At 36.8% G+C, this 17,350-nt stretch overlaps 1 protein-coding gene across 1 annotated transcript in view; it reads left to right on the top strand.

Annotated features, from left to right (window-relative positions):
* Positions 1-17,350, top strand: part of TMEM135 (transmembrane protein 135) — a 240,207-nt gene that overhangs the window by 25,734 nt on the left and 197,123 nt on the right. The window contains exon 2 of the mRNA XM_082661045.1: positions 9,333-9,460. Coding sequence (XP_082517171.1) covers positions 9,333-9,460 — 128 coding nt within the window. The remainder of the gene's footprint in view (positions 1-9,332; positions 9,461-17,350) is intronic.

Genomic DNA, 17,350 nt, shown 5'->3' with positions numbered 1-17,350 from the left:
TAAAGGAAAAGCTTTCATTTTTTTACTGTTGAGTTTGATGTTAGCTGTGGGCTTTTCATATATATGACCTTTTATTATGATGAGGTTTATTGATCTTTTTATCTTGAAAGGGTATTGAATTTTGTCAAATGCTTTATCTCTATCTGCTCAGATGATCATGATTTTTATCCTTCACTTGGTAATGTATTGTATCACCTTCGTTTTTTTTGTTTTTTTTTTGCGGTATGCGGGCCTCTCACCGTGTGGCCTCTCCCGTTGTGGAGCACAGGCTCCGGACGTGCAGGCTCAGCGGTCATGGCTCACGGGCCCAGCCGCTCCGCGACATGTGGGATCTTCCCGGACCAGGGTACAAACCCGTGTCCCCTGCATCGGCAGGCGGACTCTCAACCACTGTACCACCAGGGAAGCCCACCTTTGTTATTTTAAAAATAAATTTGTTTACTTATTTATATTTATTTTTGGCTGCGTTGGGTCTTTGTTGCTGCTCACGGGCTATCTCTAGTTGCAGTGAGCGGGGGCTATTCTTCGTTGCAGTGTGCAGGCTTCTCACTGTGGTGGCTTCTCTTGTTGTGGACCATGGGCTCTAGGCACACGGGCTTCAGTAGTTGTGGCATGTGGGCTCAGTAGTTGTGGCTCGCAGGATCTAGAGTGCAGGCTCAGTAGTTGTGGCGCACGGGCTTAGTTGCTCCGTGGCATGTGGGATCTTCCCCTACCAGGGCTTGAACCCGTGTCCCCTGCATTGGCAGGTGGATTCTTAACCACTGCGCCACCTGGGAAGCCCCGATTATTTTTTTTTACTGTTGAATTTTGAGAGTTCTTTATAGATTCTAGTTCCTAGTCCTTTTGTGCATATGTGGTTTGAAAATATTTTCTCCAGTCTGTAGCTTGTCTTTTCATCCTCTTTATATGGATACTGCTTCTTTTCTTCCTTTGTAAAGGAAGTTTTAAATTTTGATAAAGTCTGATTTTTCAGTTTTTCCTATTATGGGTCTTGATTAGTGTAGCTATATAATAAATCTTGAAATTGGGCAGACTGATTCTGCCTACGTTATTCTTCCTATTGTAAATTGTTGTAGATCTTCTAGTTCCTCTGCCTTTTCATTTAAACTTTAGAATAATCTTCTCTATATCTACAAAGAACCTTGCTGATATTTTGATAAGAGTTAGGAAGAAAGCATTCAGTCTTTTCATCATTAAGTAGAAATTAGCTGTAGTTATCAACTTGACGAATTTGCCTTCTGTTCCTATTTTTGTGAAAGTTTTTGTCATAAATGGGTGTTGAATTTGGTCAGATGCTTTTATATTGATTTATATAACCATGTGATTTTTCTTTTTAGCCTGTTAATATAGTGAATTACATATTGATTGATGAATTACAAAATGATTTTTATAAATTGAACCAGCCTTGCATCCCTGGAATAAAGCCCACTTGGCCATGGTATATAATTCTCCTTATGTGTTGCTAAATTCTATTTACTAATATTTTCTTTTTTTAAAAAAATTTTTATTGGAGTATAGTTGCTTTACAATGTTGTGTTCATTTCTACTGTACAGCAAAGTGAATCAGCTATATGTATACATATATCCCCTCTTTTTTGGATTTCATTCCCATTTAGGTCACTACAGAGCACTGAGTAGAGTTCCCTGTGCTATAAAGTAGGTTCTCATTAGTTATATATTTTATACATAGTATCAATAGTGTATATATGTCAGTCCCAATCTCCCAATTTATCGCCCCCACCATGAGGGTTCTTTTGTATGTGACAAGTTTTCTTTCCTCTTACTGCTTTCAAAATGCTCTTTTTGTCTTTGATTTTTGAGAATTTGATTATAATGTGTCTAGGTGAAGATCTCTCTTTTTTCCTTCTGTTTTATTGAGATAATAATTGACATCCAGCACTGTGTAAATTTAATATGTATAGCATAATGGATTGACTTACATACATCATGAAATGATTATCACAATGGGATTAGTGAACATTCATCCTCTCAAAATTAATGAAATAGAAAAAGAAGAAATAGAAAAAGAAGAAATAGATCTCTTTGTAATTAATTTGTTTGGAATTCTTTGGGCTTCATGGATCTGGATGTCCATTTTCCTCTCCAGATACAAGAAGTTTTCAGTCATTATTTCTTTAAATAATCTTTCTGCTCCTTTTTCTTTACTTGTTCTGGGACTCCCTCAATGCGTATGTTATTTCTTTTGATGGTATCCCATAATTTCAACATAGGCTTTCTTCATTTTCTTTCAATATTTTTTCTTTTTGTTCTTTTGCCTGGGTAATTTCAAATGACCTGTCTTGAGCTCACTGATTTTTTTTCTTTGGCTTGATCAAGTCTAGTCATTGTGCTCTTTAGCTCCAGAATTCATGCATCCCTCCCTCCCTTCCTTCCTTCCTCCCTTCCTCCCTTCCTTTCTTCCTTCCTTCTATCTCTTTGTTTAACTTCTCATTTTGGTCATGTATTGTTTTCCTGATTTTTTTTTTTTTTTTTTTTTTGTGGTACGCGGGCCTCTCACTGTTGTGGCCTCTCCCGTTGCGGAGCACAGGCTCTGGACGCGCAGGCTCAGTAGCCATGGCTCACGGGCCCAGCCACTCCACGGCATGTGGGATCTTCCCGGACCGGGGCACGAACCCGTGTCCCCTGCATCGGCAGGCGGACTCTCAACCACTGCACCACCAGGGAAGCCCCTGTTTTCCTGATTTTGTTTTAGTTGTCTATCTGTGTTCTCTTACAGCTCACTGCAGTTCTTGAAGACAACTATTTTGAATTCTTTGTCTGGCAGTTCATTGATCTCCATTTCTTTAGGGTTGGTTACTCGTGTTTTATTTTGTTCCTTTGTTGGTGTCATGTTTTCCTGAACATTTGTATTTCTGTGGCCTTGTTTTGGTGCTTGTTCATTTGAAGAAGTAGGCACCTTTTCCAGTCTTTACACTTGGGCTTCTGCAGTGAAAGCCAATGAAAGCCATTTGGTGGAGTCTGTGGATGGGTTTGCTGCTGGAGTTTTCAGGTGGGCTACTCTGGTCCCTGGGGGTGGACCTGAAGCCTGAGTTCACTGGTGTGCACCTTATACTTGGGTCTACCTGGGCAGGCCTGGTGTTTGGGGCTTCAGTTTGGGGCTTGAAACAGATCCATGGGGTAAGCCTGGAGCCTGGTTTCTTGGGGTTTGGCATGGCACTGGGATAGGCCTGGAGTCTGAGTCCATGGGGCTACTTCTGAATCCTGGATCTGTGTGGCCTGGCCTGATGCCTGATTTTACTTGGCAGGCCTGGAGCTGGGGTTTGTGGTGAAGTTGGGCGCTCACTTCACTCTTCTTCCTTCTTTGGGTTGGTGTCTCTCTGCATGCTGAGTTGCCTGGGGTTGGAGGTTGGGTGATGTGGGTAATATGTGATTATTTTTCATACCCCCTTCAATGCATCTTTTCTTATTTCTCCACTCCACCTGGGTGCTTTAATCTCTCACCTGGAATCCTTAGCTCTTGTGAAGGTATTTTTGCACATGAGTATTTGTTCAAATTGATGTTTCTGCAAGGGGATGAGTGCTGGAAACTGCTATTCTGCCATCTTACTGATGTCACCTGTGTCATTTAAGTCAACCTCTTTATCTAATAAATGAGGAAGATGAAATCTAAACAGCATTGAAATAAGTAGCATTCATATAAATTGTTGTAGAACTAAGAGTAAAAATCATATCTCCTGATTATTTTATACTTTATCATGCTGATTATTTCTATTCTCTATTCAGATCTTTTTCTATAATAATTAATCCACACTTTCTCATACTTATTCCCCTTCTACCAGTTTTATAAATGTAACCATGTTTGTTGCAGAATGTCTAGAAAATACCCAAAAGCAAAAAGAAGATTAAAATAATCTATTACCAAGGTAACCAGTTCATAATGTTCTAATGTTTGTTCCATATGTTCATTAGAAAATATTGTTTTGTAGTCTGTCTTATCACTTTAAGTATTTTGATTCATTTTTTTCCTGGTCATTATATTGTCTTCAAAAGCTATATGAATATAAATAAATAAATACAAATATATATTTTTATCATAGTATTATTATATACTTTGTTGTTGAGCTAAATGTATGCATATTTGGAAAATTCATACGGAATTTATTGACATGGAAAAAGCATATGAACACTGCAACATTTTTTGCTATACAATATGATGTTTGTGAAGTTGTTGGATAATGTCTGGTAATGATTTTATACATGTGTTCATGTGCCCTTACAATTCCTACATGGCTAGTACAGTTACTTTTATGTTATTTGGTTAGATCAGTGCTTCTAATCTTTTCTCACACTATAGCCTGCTGTGATGTACATAGAAAATGATAATAATTGTGTGGCACTCTAGGGAAAACAGAGATGATTATCACCTTGCTCTGTTACCCTAGTCCTGGCCTGGCTACCCAGACTGTGGAGAGGATCAATCTTTTGGCCACTTGTAAACCCTGGTTGGAAGCTCTGGGTTACAGCACAGTGTTAATAAGGTCTTAGGTTACTTCCCATGTGTTGTGTCAGATTTTCCCTGTTTCTTACAGTAGACTGTACAGTATGATTTACCAATATTGCAAATATGTACAATTTATCTACCTTACTGTTAATGGACATTTAGGTGTTTTGCAGTATTTGTAATTACAGATAGTGTTATGAATATGACTTTTGATGGAAATAAGCAGTTATTTCTCTTGGATATATACCTAGGAGTGAAACTGCTGGATCGTAGGATAAGTGTACATTTAGTTTCATTAGATAATAACAGTTTTCTGAAGTAAGTATGCAGTTTTACATTCCCACCAGCAATGTGTGAAGTTCTAGTTACTTCATTCCTGACAGTGCTTTGCATTGTCATTTCTCCTTGTTTTAGACATTCTGGTGTGTGTGTGAGTGATATTTTATTGCGCAGTTTTCTGAATACTAGTGATGCTAAGCATATTTCATATGCCCATTGGCTATGTTGATGACCGCTTTTTTTTTAATTGAGCTTTTAATTTTGAGATAATTGTAGATTCTTATGCAGTTGTAAGAAATAATAGATTCCCTGTGCTCTTTAGCTCGTTTCTCCCAGTGGTATCATCCTGCTAAATGATAGTAAAATATCACAACCAAAATAATTGCCATTGATATAGTCAATATACAGGACATTTCCATCAACACAAGGATCCCTTGTGCCCTTTTATAGCAATACCACCCCTCCCACCTACCCACCTCCTCTTAACCCCTGGTCACCATTAATTTATTCTTTATTTCTATAAATTTGTCATTTTATGTGTTATGTAAATGGAATAGTATAGTATGTAGTCTTTTGGGATTGGCTTTTTCCATTCAGCATAATTCTCTGGAAATTCATCAGTATTGTATCCTGTATCACTAGCTTGTTCCTGTTTATTGCTAAATGGTATTCCACGGTATGGATACACCTCGGTTTTTTAAACCATTCATCTCTTAAAGGACATAGGAGTTGTTTCCATTTATTGACTATTACAGACAAAGCTGCTATAAACATTTGTGCACAAATTTTGGGTGAACGTACGTTTTCATTTTTCTAGGATAAACATTCGGGACTGCAGTTGCTGGGTCATATGATAGTTGCTTGTTTAGTTTTTATAGAAACTGTCAAACTTTTTCAGAATGCTTTTGCCATTTCACATTTCCCCCAACAAATGCATGAGAGATCCAGTTTCTCCGTATCCTTGTCAGCATTTGGTGTTTCCAGTATTTTTAAATTTAATCATTCTGACAGTTCTATGGTGATAGCTCATTGTGGTTTTAATTTGCTTTTCCTTAATGGCTAATATGCTTATCTTCCATTTGCACATTCTCTTCGGTGAAATATCTGTTCATATCATTTGTATTTTCTAATTGGATTGTTCATTTTTTTACTGTTGAGTTTTGAGATTTCCTTCATTCTAGATACTAGTCGTTTGCTGGCTGTGTAGTTTACAAGTATTTTCTCCCATTCTGTAGCTAGGATTTTTATTCCTAACAGGTCTTTCACAGAGAAAAAGTTTTAATTCTGAAGTGTAATTTATAATTTTTCCTTTTATGAATTGCGCTTTTGCCTAGCCTTAGATCCCTAAGATTTTCCCTGATATTTTTTCCCCTAAAAGTTTTGTAGTTTTATGTTTTAGATTTATGTCTCTGATACATTTTGAATTAATTTTTGTATAAAGTGTGTATAAACTGTGAGACTTTGGCTGAGGTTAATTTTTTTTTTTTTTTTTTTTTTTTTGCCTGTGGATGTGTATTTGCTCCAGCACCATTTGTTGAAATAGCTATTTTTCCTCTCTGGAATTGCCATTGTACCTTGTCAAAAATCAGTTGGATATATTTGTGTGGATCTATATCTAGGTTCTCTATTCTATTTCATTAATCTATTTGTGTATCCTTTTGCCAATATCACAAAACCTGATTGCTGTAGCTATATAATAAGTCTTGAAATTAGGTAGACTCATTCCTCCCATTTTTTTCACTTTTTCAAAGTTGTTTTAGTTCTTATAGTTCCTTTGCTTTTCTATATAAATTTCAGTATAATCTTGTCTACATCTACAAAACCTTTTCTGGAATCGTAATAGAAATTGTGTTAAACCTGTATTTTGCTTTGGGGGAAAATTGACATCTTTACCATATTGAGTCTTCCTATCTATGAACATTTATTAATCTGTTCTTTGATTTCTTCCATCAGCATTGTGTGTCTTTCAGTATACAAGTCATATACAAGTGTTGTAGATTTTTCCCTAAATATTTCGTTTTTTGAGGAGTTATAAATTCTATTGTATTTTTAATTTTGGTGTCCATGTATTCATTTTTTTAATATAGAAATACAAATAACTTTTGTATGTTTATCTTATATCCTTTGCCTTTGCTAAACTGCATTATGAGTTTTAGGAGGTGTGTGTGTGTCTGTATGTAACTTGCTTGGGAATTTCTGTGTAGACAATCAGGTTATCTGCAAATAGGGACAGTTTTGTTTTTTCCTTTCCAGGAACAGAGGAGATTTTTTTTCTGTAACTACTTGAATATATAACAGAGTACCATATTCTGCCCATTGTTGAGTCTAAAATGAAAGAGACATTACATTCTAAAACCTGAAGATACTAGGAGACCATTAGAACTGAGGAGATGATTGAGGATCCAGGGAGTAATTGAAAATGACACCAACATTTTGTTTCTAAGTAATAGGGTGGATGTGGTACTATTACTTGAGGTTAGAAAATCAGAAATAAAAGCATTTTGGGGAAGTATAATAAGTTCTACTTTGGACATTCTTTTTTTTTTGATGTCTGTGCTATGTCTTTATTGACATGTCCAATAGACATTTGAAGTATGCATTAAGAATTTAGGGGAGGGACTTCCCTGGTGGTGCAGTGGTTAAGAATCTGCCTGCCAATCCAGGGGATATGGGTTTGATCCCTGGCCTGGGAAGATGCCACATGCCTGGAGCAGCTAAGCCTGTGTGCCACAGCTACTGAGCCTGTGCTCTAGAGCCCATGAGCAACAACTACTGAGCCCACAACTACTGAAGCCTGTGTACTCTAGGACCCACGTGCCGCAACTGCTGAGCCCACGTGCTGCAACTACTGAAGGCTGTGCACGTAGAACCTGTGCTCCGCAACGAGAAGTCACCGCAATGAGAAGCCTGCGTACCACACAAAGAGTAGCCCCCGCTCGCTGCAACTAGCGAAAGCCTGTGTGCAACAACGAAGACCCAATGCAGCCAAATATGAAAAAAAAAAAAATAGAAGGGGTTATATTGGAATTCCTACTTTGACATGATAGATGATGCTGTGGGGGAGGTTGTATATAGAATGAGTAGAGATCTGAGGAAGAAATGCTAACAAAGGAATAGCACTTAAAGATATCATGGGAGAATGAAAACAATGAAGTCACAGAAACCATAGAAACTTCTCTTTTGTCAAAGTTTTACCTATTTGTCGAGATCCATCTTCTGGGCATTATTACCTGTCCAGTCCCATCTCCTTTTTGGTTATTCCCTAATATGTATTTCTGTAGCAGTTTCTCCTTCTTCTAGTATAGCATTTACCGCACTGCCTTATTGTAGTTTATTGTTTATATATCTATTTCCCTATCAAGTTTTTATGTTCCTTGAAGGCAGGGATTAGATCTTATTCATTGTTGTTTTTCCTGTGTATGGCATAGTTCTTAATAACAGCTTGTTTAATTGAATGAAGTAGGAAATTATCAGAGGCTTCTAAGTGGTAGAGTAAGAAAAGAACTGAGAAGAGGCCATTAGATTTGTTGATCCCTGACCATAAGGAAGCTGTTATGTCTAGAATGGTGAAAAGTGAATGCAGAGTTCTCTGGTCTTCCTTTTCTCAAGTCAGTCTTGCCATTTCTTACATTCCCTAATTCTGCCCCCTTAACTTTTGTTCCTTTGATATATTGTTTCATCATGATAGAAAAGCATTTCTTCCTGGTCACCTGTGAGAATTATACTGTTCTTCCTAATCTAGCTCATATCCCCTTCTCAGTGAAACTGAATGAATGAATTTCTCTGGTTTTTCTCATTGAAATTTTCTAATATCCAGGCTGATAGTATCTGTAATGTAGTTTTGTTTTAGCATTCAATTTCTGTTTGATTGGACTTTAGTTTTTCCATTTAAACATATATTTTATTTATCAGTATAAAACTTTTTTAAAAAATTTTATTTATTTATTTTTGGCTGTGTTGCATCTTTGTTGCTGCGCGTGGGCTTTGTCTAGTTGCTGCGAGTGGGGGCTACTCTTCCTTGCCATGTGCGGGCTTCGCACTGTGGTGGCTTCTCTTGTTGCGGAGCATGGGCTCCAGGCACGTGGGCCTCAGTAGTTGTGGCACGTGGGCTTCAGTAGTTGTGGCAAATGGGCTCAGTAGTTGTGGCTCACGGGCTCTAGAGTGCAGGCTCAGTAGTTGTGGTGCATGGGCTTAGTTGCTCCGCGGCATGTGGAATCTTCCCGGACCAGGGCTCGAACCCGTGTACCCTGCATTGGCAGGCAGATTCTTAACCACTGTGCCACCAGGGAAGCCCCAGTTTAAAACTTTTTAAGGCGTTATAAATATTTATCTCAATGTTTGGAGGTTATTTATCATATGATCCATGTTGTAATTTCTAGGTGTTTATTTTACCCATTACACTTTCAATAAATTAAAGTGTCTTCTGTCCCAGAAATTGAATTTTCATAGAGGAGCCAGTAAAATACTAGAGTTTTTACTTTAATTTTTAAATACATGCTGTTATTTCAATATCTTCCACATAAGAACTAACTTAAGTGGGAAAAGTTGGTTATATTAAACAAAAGAGCCTTTTTTAATTCTTTTTTTCCAGATTGCAGCAATTCTCCGGAAACGAAAATTAGATTATTATTTACACAAACTGCTCCCTGAGATCCTACAATCTGCTTCATTTCTGACTGCTAATGGGGCCTTGTTTATGGCTTTCTTTTGCATTTTAAGGTTGGTACACATAATCAGAACTGGTGGTTAATACAAATTCCTTTGTTGAAACTGAAACAAACAGATGTTTATATAAATGTTGTGCAGATCACTGCTTGTGTATTTTTTTCTCTGTGTGAAATGACATTTATTTATCTCAAAGAATGCTTGTAAAACCAGGAGTTGTGGGCCTCTTGGCCTAAAAATGTAATATAAACTTCAAATTATTGCTGTGATTATATAGCAAAAGTGCTTTAATGTAACATACATTTTCTGAGGCCCACTATATTTACTGACTTGTTAATGAGAATTTCTTAACTTTTCAGTTTCATAGATTAGGAATTCAAAGCAACTGTCCATGATATTGCTTAGGTCTGTATGCAGTGAATGAACTTCAAAAGGACTATAAAATGCTCGTGTTTATCTGTAAAATTTCTGGCATATCCTACTGATGAAACTTTTGGTCCTGATGCAGTGCATTATCTGTGTCACATGCTTCATACAATATACATGCAGTTAGAATTCAGTTTTTAGTGTTATGATATACTTAGCATTGTTTATTAGATATTTACTTTTTATCTTCTCCCCCACACACTGTTGAAACCCAAACTAGTTTATTTAATTTGTCAAGTTAAAATACTAACTTCACATTATATTACTATTAATGTTACCCAGTTAGTATTACCCAAAATAATTTTGCAGGTAGATTTTAACTGCAATTAGAAATATAATTTCTGCTTGCGAGAACACCAGAATCACAACTAGCTGCAGGACAATCATTGACAGGAAGACACTGGAACTCACCAAAAAAGATACCCCACATCCAAAGACAAAGGAGAAGCCACAATGAGATGGTAGGAGGGGCGCAGTCACAGTAAAATCAAATCCCATAACTGCTGGGTGGGTGACTCACAGACTGGAGAACACTTATACCACAGAAGTCCACCCACTGGCATGAAGGTTCTGAGCCCCACGTCAGGCTTCCCAACCTCGGAGTCTAGCAACAGGAGGAGGAATTCCTAGAGAATCAAACTTTGAAGGCTAGTGGGATTTGATTGCAGGACTTCGACAGGACTGGAGGAAACAGACTCCACTCTTGGAGGGCACACACAAAGTAGTGTGCTCATTGGGACCCAGGGGAAGGAGCAGTGACCCCATAGGAGACTGAATCAGACCTACCTGCTAGTGTTGGAGGGTCTCTGGCAGAGGCAGGCAGTGGCTGTGTCTCACTGTGGGGACAAGGACACTGGCAGCGGAAGTTCTGGGAAGTACTCCTTGGTGTGAGCCCTCCCAGAGTCTGCCATTAGCCCCACCAAAGAGCCCAGGTAGGCTCCAGTGTTCGGTTGCCTCAGGCCAAACAACCAACATGGAGGGTACCCAGCCCCACCCATCAGCAGTCAAATGGTTTAAAGTTTTACTGAGCTCTGCCCACCAGAGAAACAGTCAACTCGACCCACCACCAGTCCCTCCCATCAGGAAACTTGCACAAGCCTCTTAAATAGCCTCATCCACCAGAGGGCAGACAGCAGAAGCAAGAAGAACTACAATCCTGCAGCCTGTGGAACAAAAACCACATTCACAGAAAGATAGACAAAATGAAAAGGCAGAGGACTATGAACCAGATGAAGAAACAAGATAAAACCCCAGAAAAACAACTAAATGGAGTAGAGATAGGCAACCTTCCAGAAAAAGAATTCAGAATAATGATAGTGAAGATGATCCAGGACCTTGGAAAAAGAATGGAGGTAAAGATTCAGAAGATGCAAGAAATGTTTAACAAAGACTTAGAAGAATTAAAGAACAAATAAACAGAGATGAACAATACAATAACTGAAATGAAAACTACACTAGAAGGAATCAATAGCAGAATAACTGAGGCAGAAGAACGGATAAGTGACCTGGAAGACAGAAAGGTGGAATTCACTGCTGTGGAACAGAATAAAGAAAAAAGAATGAAAAGAAATGAAGACAGCCTAAGAGACCTCTGGGACAACATTAAATGCACCAACATTCGCATTATAGGGGTCCCAGAAGGAGAAGAGAGGGAGAAATGACCCGAGAAAATATGTGAGAGATTATAGTCAAAAACTTCCGTAACATGGGAAGGAAATAGCCACCCAAGTCCACGAAGTGCAGAGAGTCCCATACATGCTGAGACACATAGTAATCAAACTGACAAAAATTAAAGACAAAGAAAAATTATTGAAAGTAGCAAGGGAAAAACGACAAATAACGTACAAGGGAACTCCCATAAGGTTAACAGCTGTTTTCTTAGTAGAAACTCTACAAGCCAGAAGGGAGTGGCATGATTAAGTGATGAAAGGGAAGAAGCTACAACCAATATTACTTTACCCAGCAAGGATCTTATTCAGATTCGATGGAGAAATCAAAAGCTTTACAGAAAAGCAATAGCTAAGAGAACTCAGCACCACCAAAACAGCTCTACAACAAATGCTAAAGGAACTTCTCTAAGTGGGAAACACAAGAGAAGAAAAGGACCTACAAAAACAAACGCAAAACAATTAAGAAAATGGTAATAGGAACATACATACTGATAATTACCTTAAACATGAATGGATTAAATGCTCCAACCAAAATACACAGGCTCACTGAATAGATACAAAAAGAAGACCCATATATATGCTGTCTACAAGAGACCCACTTCAGACCTAGGGACACATTCAGACTGAAAGTGAGGGGATGGAAAAGGATATTCCATGCAAATGGAAATCAAAAGAAAGCTAGAATAGCAATACTCATATCAGATAAAATAGACTTTAAAATAAAGAATGTTACAAGAGACAAGGAAGGACACTACATAATGGTCAAGGGATCAATCCAAGAAGAAGATACAACAATTATAAATAAATATGCACCCAACATAAGAGCACCTCAATACATAAGGCAACTACTAACAGCTCTAAAAGAGGAAATCGACAGTAACACAATAATAGTGGGGGACTTTAACACCTCACTTACACCAATGGACAGATCATCCAAAATGAAAATAAATAAGGAAATAGAAGTTTTAAATGACACAATAGACCAGAAAGGTTTAATTAATATTTATAAGACATTCCATCCCAAAACAGCACATTACACTTTCTTCTCAAGTGCGCACGGAACATTCTCCAGGATAGATCACATCTTGGGTCACAAATCAAGCCTCAGTAAATTTAAGAAAATTGAAATCATATCAAGCATCTTTTCTGACCACAACTCTATAAGATTAGAATTGAATTACAGGGGAAAAAATGTGAAAAACACAAACACATGGAGGCTAAAAAATACATTACTAAATAACCAAGAGATCACTGAAGAAATCAAAGAGGAAATAAAAAAATACCTAGAGACAATTGACAATGAAAACACTACGATCTAAAACCTATGGGATGCAGCAAAAGCAGTTCTAAGAGGGAAGTTTATAGCTATACAAGCCTACCTCAGGAAACAAGAAAAATCTCAAACAATCTAACCTTACACCTAAAGGTACTAGAGAAAGAAGAACAAACAAAACGCAACGTTAGCAGAAGGAAAGAAATCATAAAGATCAGAGCAGAAATAAATGAAATAGAAACAAAGAAAACAATAGCAAAGATCAATAAAACTAAAAGCTGGCTCTTTGAGAAGATAAACAAAATTAATAAACCATTAGCCAGACTCATCAAGAAAAAGAGGGAGAGGACTCAAATCAATAAAATTGGAAATGGAAAAGGAGAAGTTACAACAGACACTGCAGAAATACAAAGCATCCTAAGAGACTACTACAAGCAACTGTATGTCAATATAATGGACAACCTGGAAGAAATGGACAAATTCTTAGAAAGGTGTAACCTTCCAAGACTGAACCAGGAAGAAATAGAAAATATGAACAGACCAATCACAAGTAATGAAATTGAAACTGTGATTAAAAATCTTACAACAAACAAAAGTCCAGGACCAGATTGCTTCACAGGTGAATTCTATCAAACATTTAGAGAAGAGCTAACACCCATCCTTCTCAAACTCTTCCAAAAAATTGCAGAGGAAGGAACACTCCCAAACTCATTCTGTGAGGTCACCATCACCCTGATACCAAAACCAGGCAAAGATATTACCAAAATGAAAATTACAGCCCAATATCACTGATGAATATAGATGCAAATATCCTCAACAAAATACTAGCAAACAGAATCCAACAACACATTAAAAGGATCATACACCATGATCAAGTGGGATTTATCCCAGGGATGCAAGGATTCTTCAATATACGCAAATCAATCAATGTGACACACCATATTAACAAATTGAAGAATAAAAACCATATGATCATCTCAATAGATGCAGAAATAGCTTTTGACAAAATTCAGTACCCATTTATGATAAAAACTCTCCAGAAAGTGGGCATAAAGGGAACGTACCTCAACATAATAAAGGCCATATATGACAAACCCACGGCAAACACCATTCTCAATGGTGAAAAACTAAAGCATTTCCTCTAAGATCAGGAGTAAGACAAGGGTGTCCACTCTCACCACTATTATTTAACATAGTTTTGGAAGTCCTAGCCACAGCAATCAGAGAAGAAAAAGAAATACAAGGAATACAAATTGGAAAAGAAGAAGTAAAATTGTCACTGCTTGCAGATGACATGATACTATACACAGAGAATCCTAAATATGCCACCAGAAAACTACGAGAGCTAATCAATGAATTTGGTAAAATTGCAGGATACAAAATTAATGCACAGAAATCTCTTGCAATCCTATACACTAATGATGAAAAATCTGAAAGAGAAATTAAGGGAACACTCCCATTTACCATTGCAACAAAAAGAGTAAAATACCTAGGAAGAAACCTACCTAGGGAGACAAAATAGACAAAGGCTTGTTTGCAGAAAACTATAAGACACTGATGAAAGAAATTAAAGATGATACCAACAGATGGAGAGATATACCATGTTCTTGGATTTAAGAATCAATATTGTGAAAATGACTATACTACCCAAAGCAATCTACAGATTCAGTGCAATCTGTATCAAATTACCAATGGCATTTTTTTTTACAGAATTAGAACAAAAAATCTTAAAATTTGTATGGGGAAAAAAAAAATTTTGTATGGAGACACCAAAGACCCTGAATAGCCAAAGCAGTCTTGATGGACAAAAATGGAGCTGGAGGAATCAGACTCCCTGACTTCAGACTATACTACAGAGCTACAGTAATCAAGACAATATGGTACTGGCAGAAAAACAGAAATGTAGATCAATGGTACAAGATAGAAAGCCCAGAGATAAACACATGCACCTATGGTCAACTAATCTATGACAAAGGAGGCAAGGATATACAATGGAGAAAAGACAGTCTCTTCAAAAAGTGGTGTTGGGAAAACTGGACAGCTACATGTAAAAGAATGAAATTAGAACACTCCCTAACACCATACACCAAAATAAACTCAAAATGGATTCGAGACCTAAATGTAAGACCAGACACTGTAAAAGTCTTAGAGGAAAACATAGGAAGAACACTCTTTGATGTAAATCACAGCAAGATCTTTTTTGATCAGCCTCCTAGAGTCATGGAAATAAAAACAAAAATAAACAAATGGGACCTAATGAAACTTCAAAGCTGTTGCCCAGCAAAGGAAACCATAAACAAGGCAAAAAGACAACCCTCAGAATGGGAGAAAATACTTGCAAACGAATCAACGGAGAAAGGATTAATCTCCAAAACATATAAACAGCTCATGCAGCTCAATATTAAAAAAAATCAACCCAATCCAAAAATAGGCAGAAGATCTAAGTAGACATTTCTCCAAAATAGACATACAGATGGCCAAGAAGCACATGAAAAGCTGCTCAACATCACTAATTATTGGAGAAATGCAAATCAAAACTACAATGAGGTATCACCTCACCCCAGTTCGAATGGGCATCATCAGAAAATCTACAAACAACCAATGCTGGAGAGGGTGTGGAGAAAAGGGAGCCCTCTTGCACTATTGGTGGGAATGTAAATTGATACAGCCACCATGGAGAACAGTATGGAGGTTCCTTAAAAAACTAAAAATAGAATTACCATATGACCCAGCAATCCCACTACTGGGCATATACTCAGAGCAAACCATAATTCCAAAAGACACATGCACACCAATGTTCATTGCAGCACTATTTACAATAGCCAGGTCATGGAAGCAACCTAAATGCCCATCGATAGACGAATGGATAAGGAAATGTGGTACATATATACAATGGAATATTACTCAGCCATAAAAAGGAATGAAATTGGGTCATTTGTTGAGACATGGATGGATCTAGAGACTGTCATACAGAGTGAAGTAAGTCAGAAAGAGAAAAACAAATAACGTATATTAACGCATATGTGTGGAACCTAGAAAAATGGTACAGATGAACCAGTTTGCAGGGCAGAAATTGAGACACAGATGTAGAGAACAAACATATGGACAGCAAAGGGGGAAAGCGTCAGGGGTAGTGGGGGTGGTGGTGTGATGAATTGGGAGATTGGGATTGACATGTATTCACCGATGTGTATTAAACTGATTACTAATAATGAAAAAAAATTGCTCATAATAAGAACAATATTTCTTCCTTTCTGAGTTCTTATACCTTGTATTTATTTTTCTTGCATTATTGTACTTGCTAAGATCTCCAGTACAGTGTTAACTAGAAGTGGGAATTATGGGGAGCTGTGAATCATTCTCAGTCTAAAAGTGAAAGCTTTTAATGTTTTACCAAACTAGTTTTTTGTATATAGGGAATAATAAATTGAATAATAATTTTATCCTTTAAAAAAAAAGAAATATAATTTCCAAATGTCTTCTATAGATTTTTGCCTTAAGAACATTAATATTTATAAACTTTTAGTAATTTATAAAGTTTATACTCTTGAATAAGTCATGCCTTTAAATTGACCTGAAAAATCTGTGTAAGAAACTCTTTACCACGTAGTCTCTGGAAAGTTTCTAATACTTGTTAAAATTCTAAAAATAGTTATACGATAATTAGGTTTTAAAAATTGCAATAATAATAAATTGGTCTTGCAGCATATTTATGTTCTATGAAGCTTTTGGTTAAGTTTTGGAGACATAAAATACTTATAATAAGGTAACATCTGTGTTCCTCCTATAACTGACTCACTCATTTATTTTCCTTTTTTGTTTATATTCAGTAACTTGTTAAGTCCTTTGTGTATTTTATGTTGGAGGGAGAATCACCTCCAGTTTTCTTAGGCAGAAAGTTTCTGATGTCCATTGCAGAAATACCCATGTTATATGTAGGTTTTCTAATTTTTTTAAAGCTAAGCTTCAGCTAGAAAGAAAATTTCATCTGATATTTTATCCTTATCTGTATGTACATAGCATATGTTTTTTCCTGTAATACATCATTTAGCAGTTGACCAACTTTGTTCAGATAATTTCTTATAATTTTTTGTTTCTCCCTTTCTTAGGAACAAATTGTCTTTGAAAGGAAAAAGAGTCTTCCTAATATCTCCAGATTTCTTTTTTTTTCTCTTTAAAAACCCAACCCAATGGCGTTTATAATTTGTGAGATACTAAGCAGATTCTTTCTCCCAAGGGATATATTCTAGTAAATGAAAAATTTTATATACACATATAAGTAAAAAATGTAAAATACTTTAGTAAGCGATGTAAGAAAAAACTTACCCAGGGTTGTAGAAGGAAAGAAGGAGAGACATTTTTTGAATATCTATCATGTGTTAAAAAATAGTAATAGTTGAAAAAAAATGATACAAATGAACCTATATACAAAACAGAAATAGACCCACAGACATAGAAAACAAATTTATGGTTACCAAAGGGGAAGGGCGGGGGGTAAATTAGGAGTTTGGATTAACATACACACACTACTATATATAAAATGGATAACAAACAAGGACCTACTGTGCAGCACAG

The sequence above is a fragment of the Grampus griseus genome, assembly GCF_964374135.1.
Source record: "Grampus griseus genome assembly, chromosome: 8".
Classification (NCBI taxonomy): domain Eukaryota; kingdom Metazoa; phylum Chordata; class Mammalia; order Artiodactyla; family Delphinidae; genus Grampus; species Grampus griseus.
This window is presented reverse-complemented; position numbering and strand designations above follow the sequence as displayed.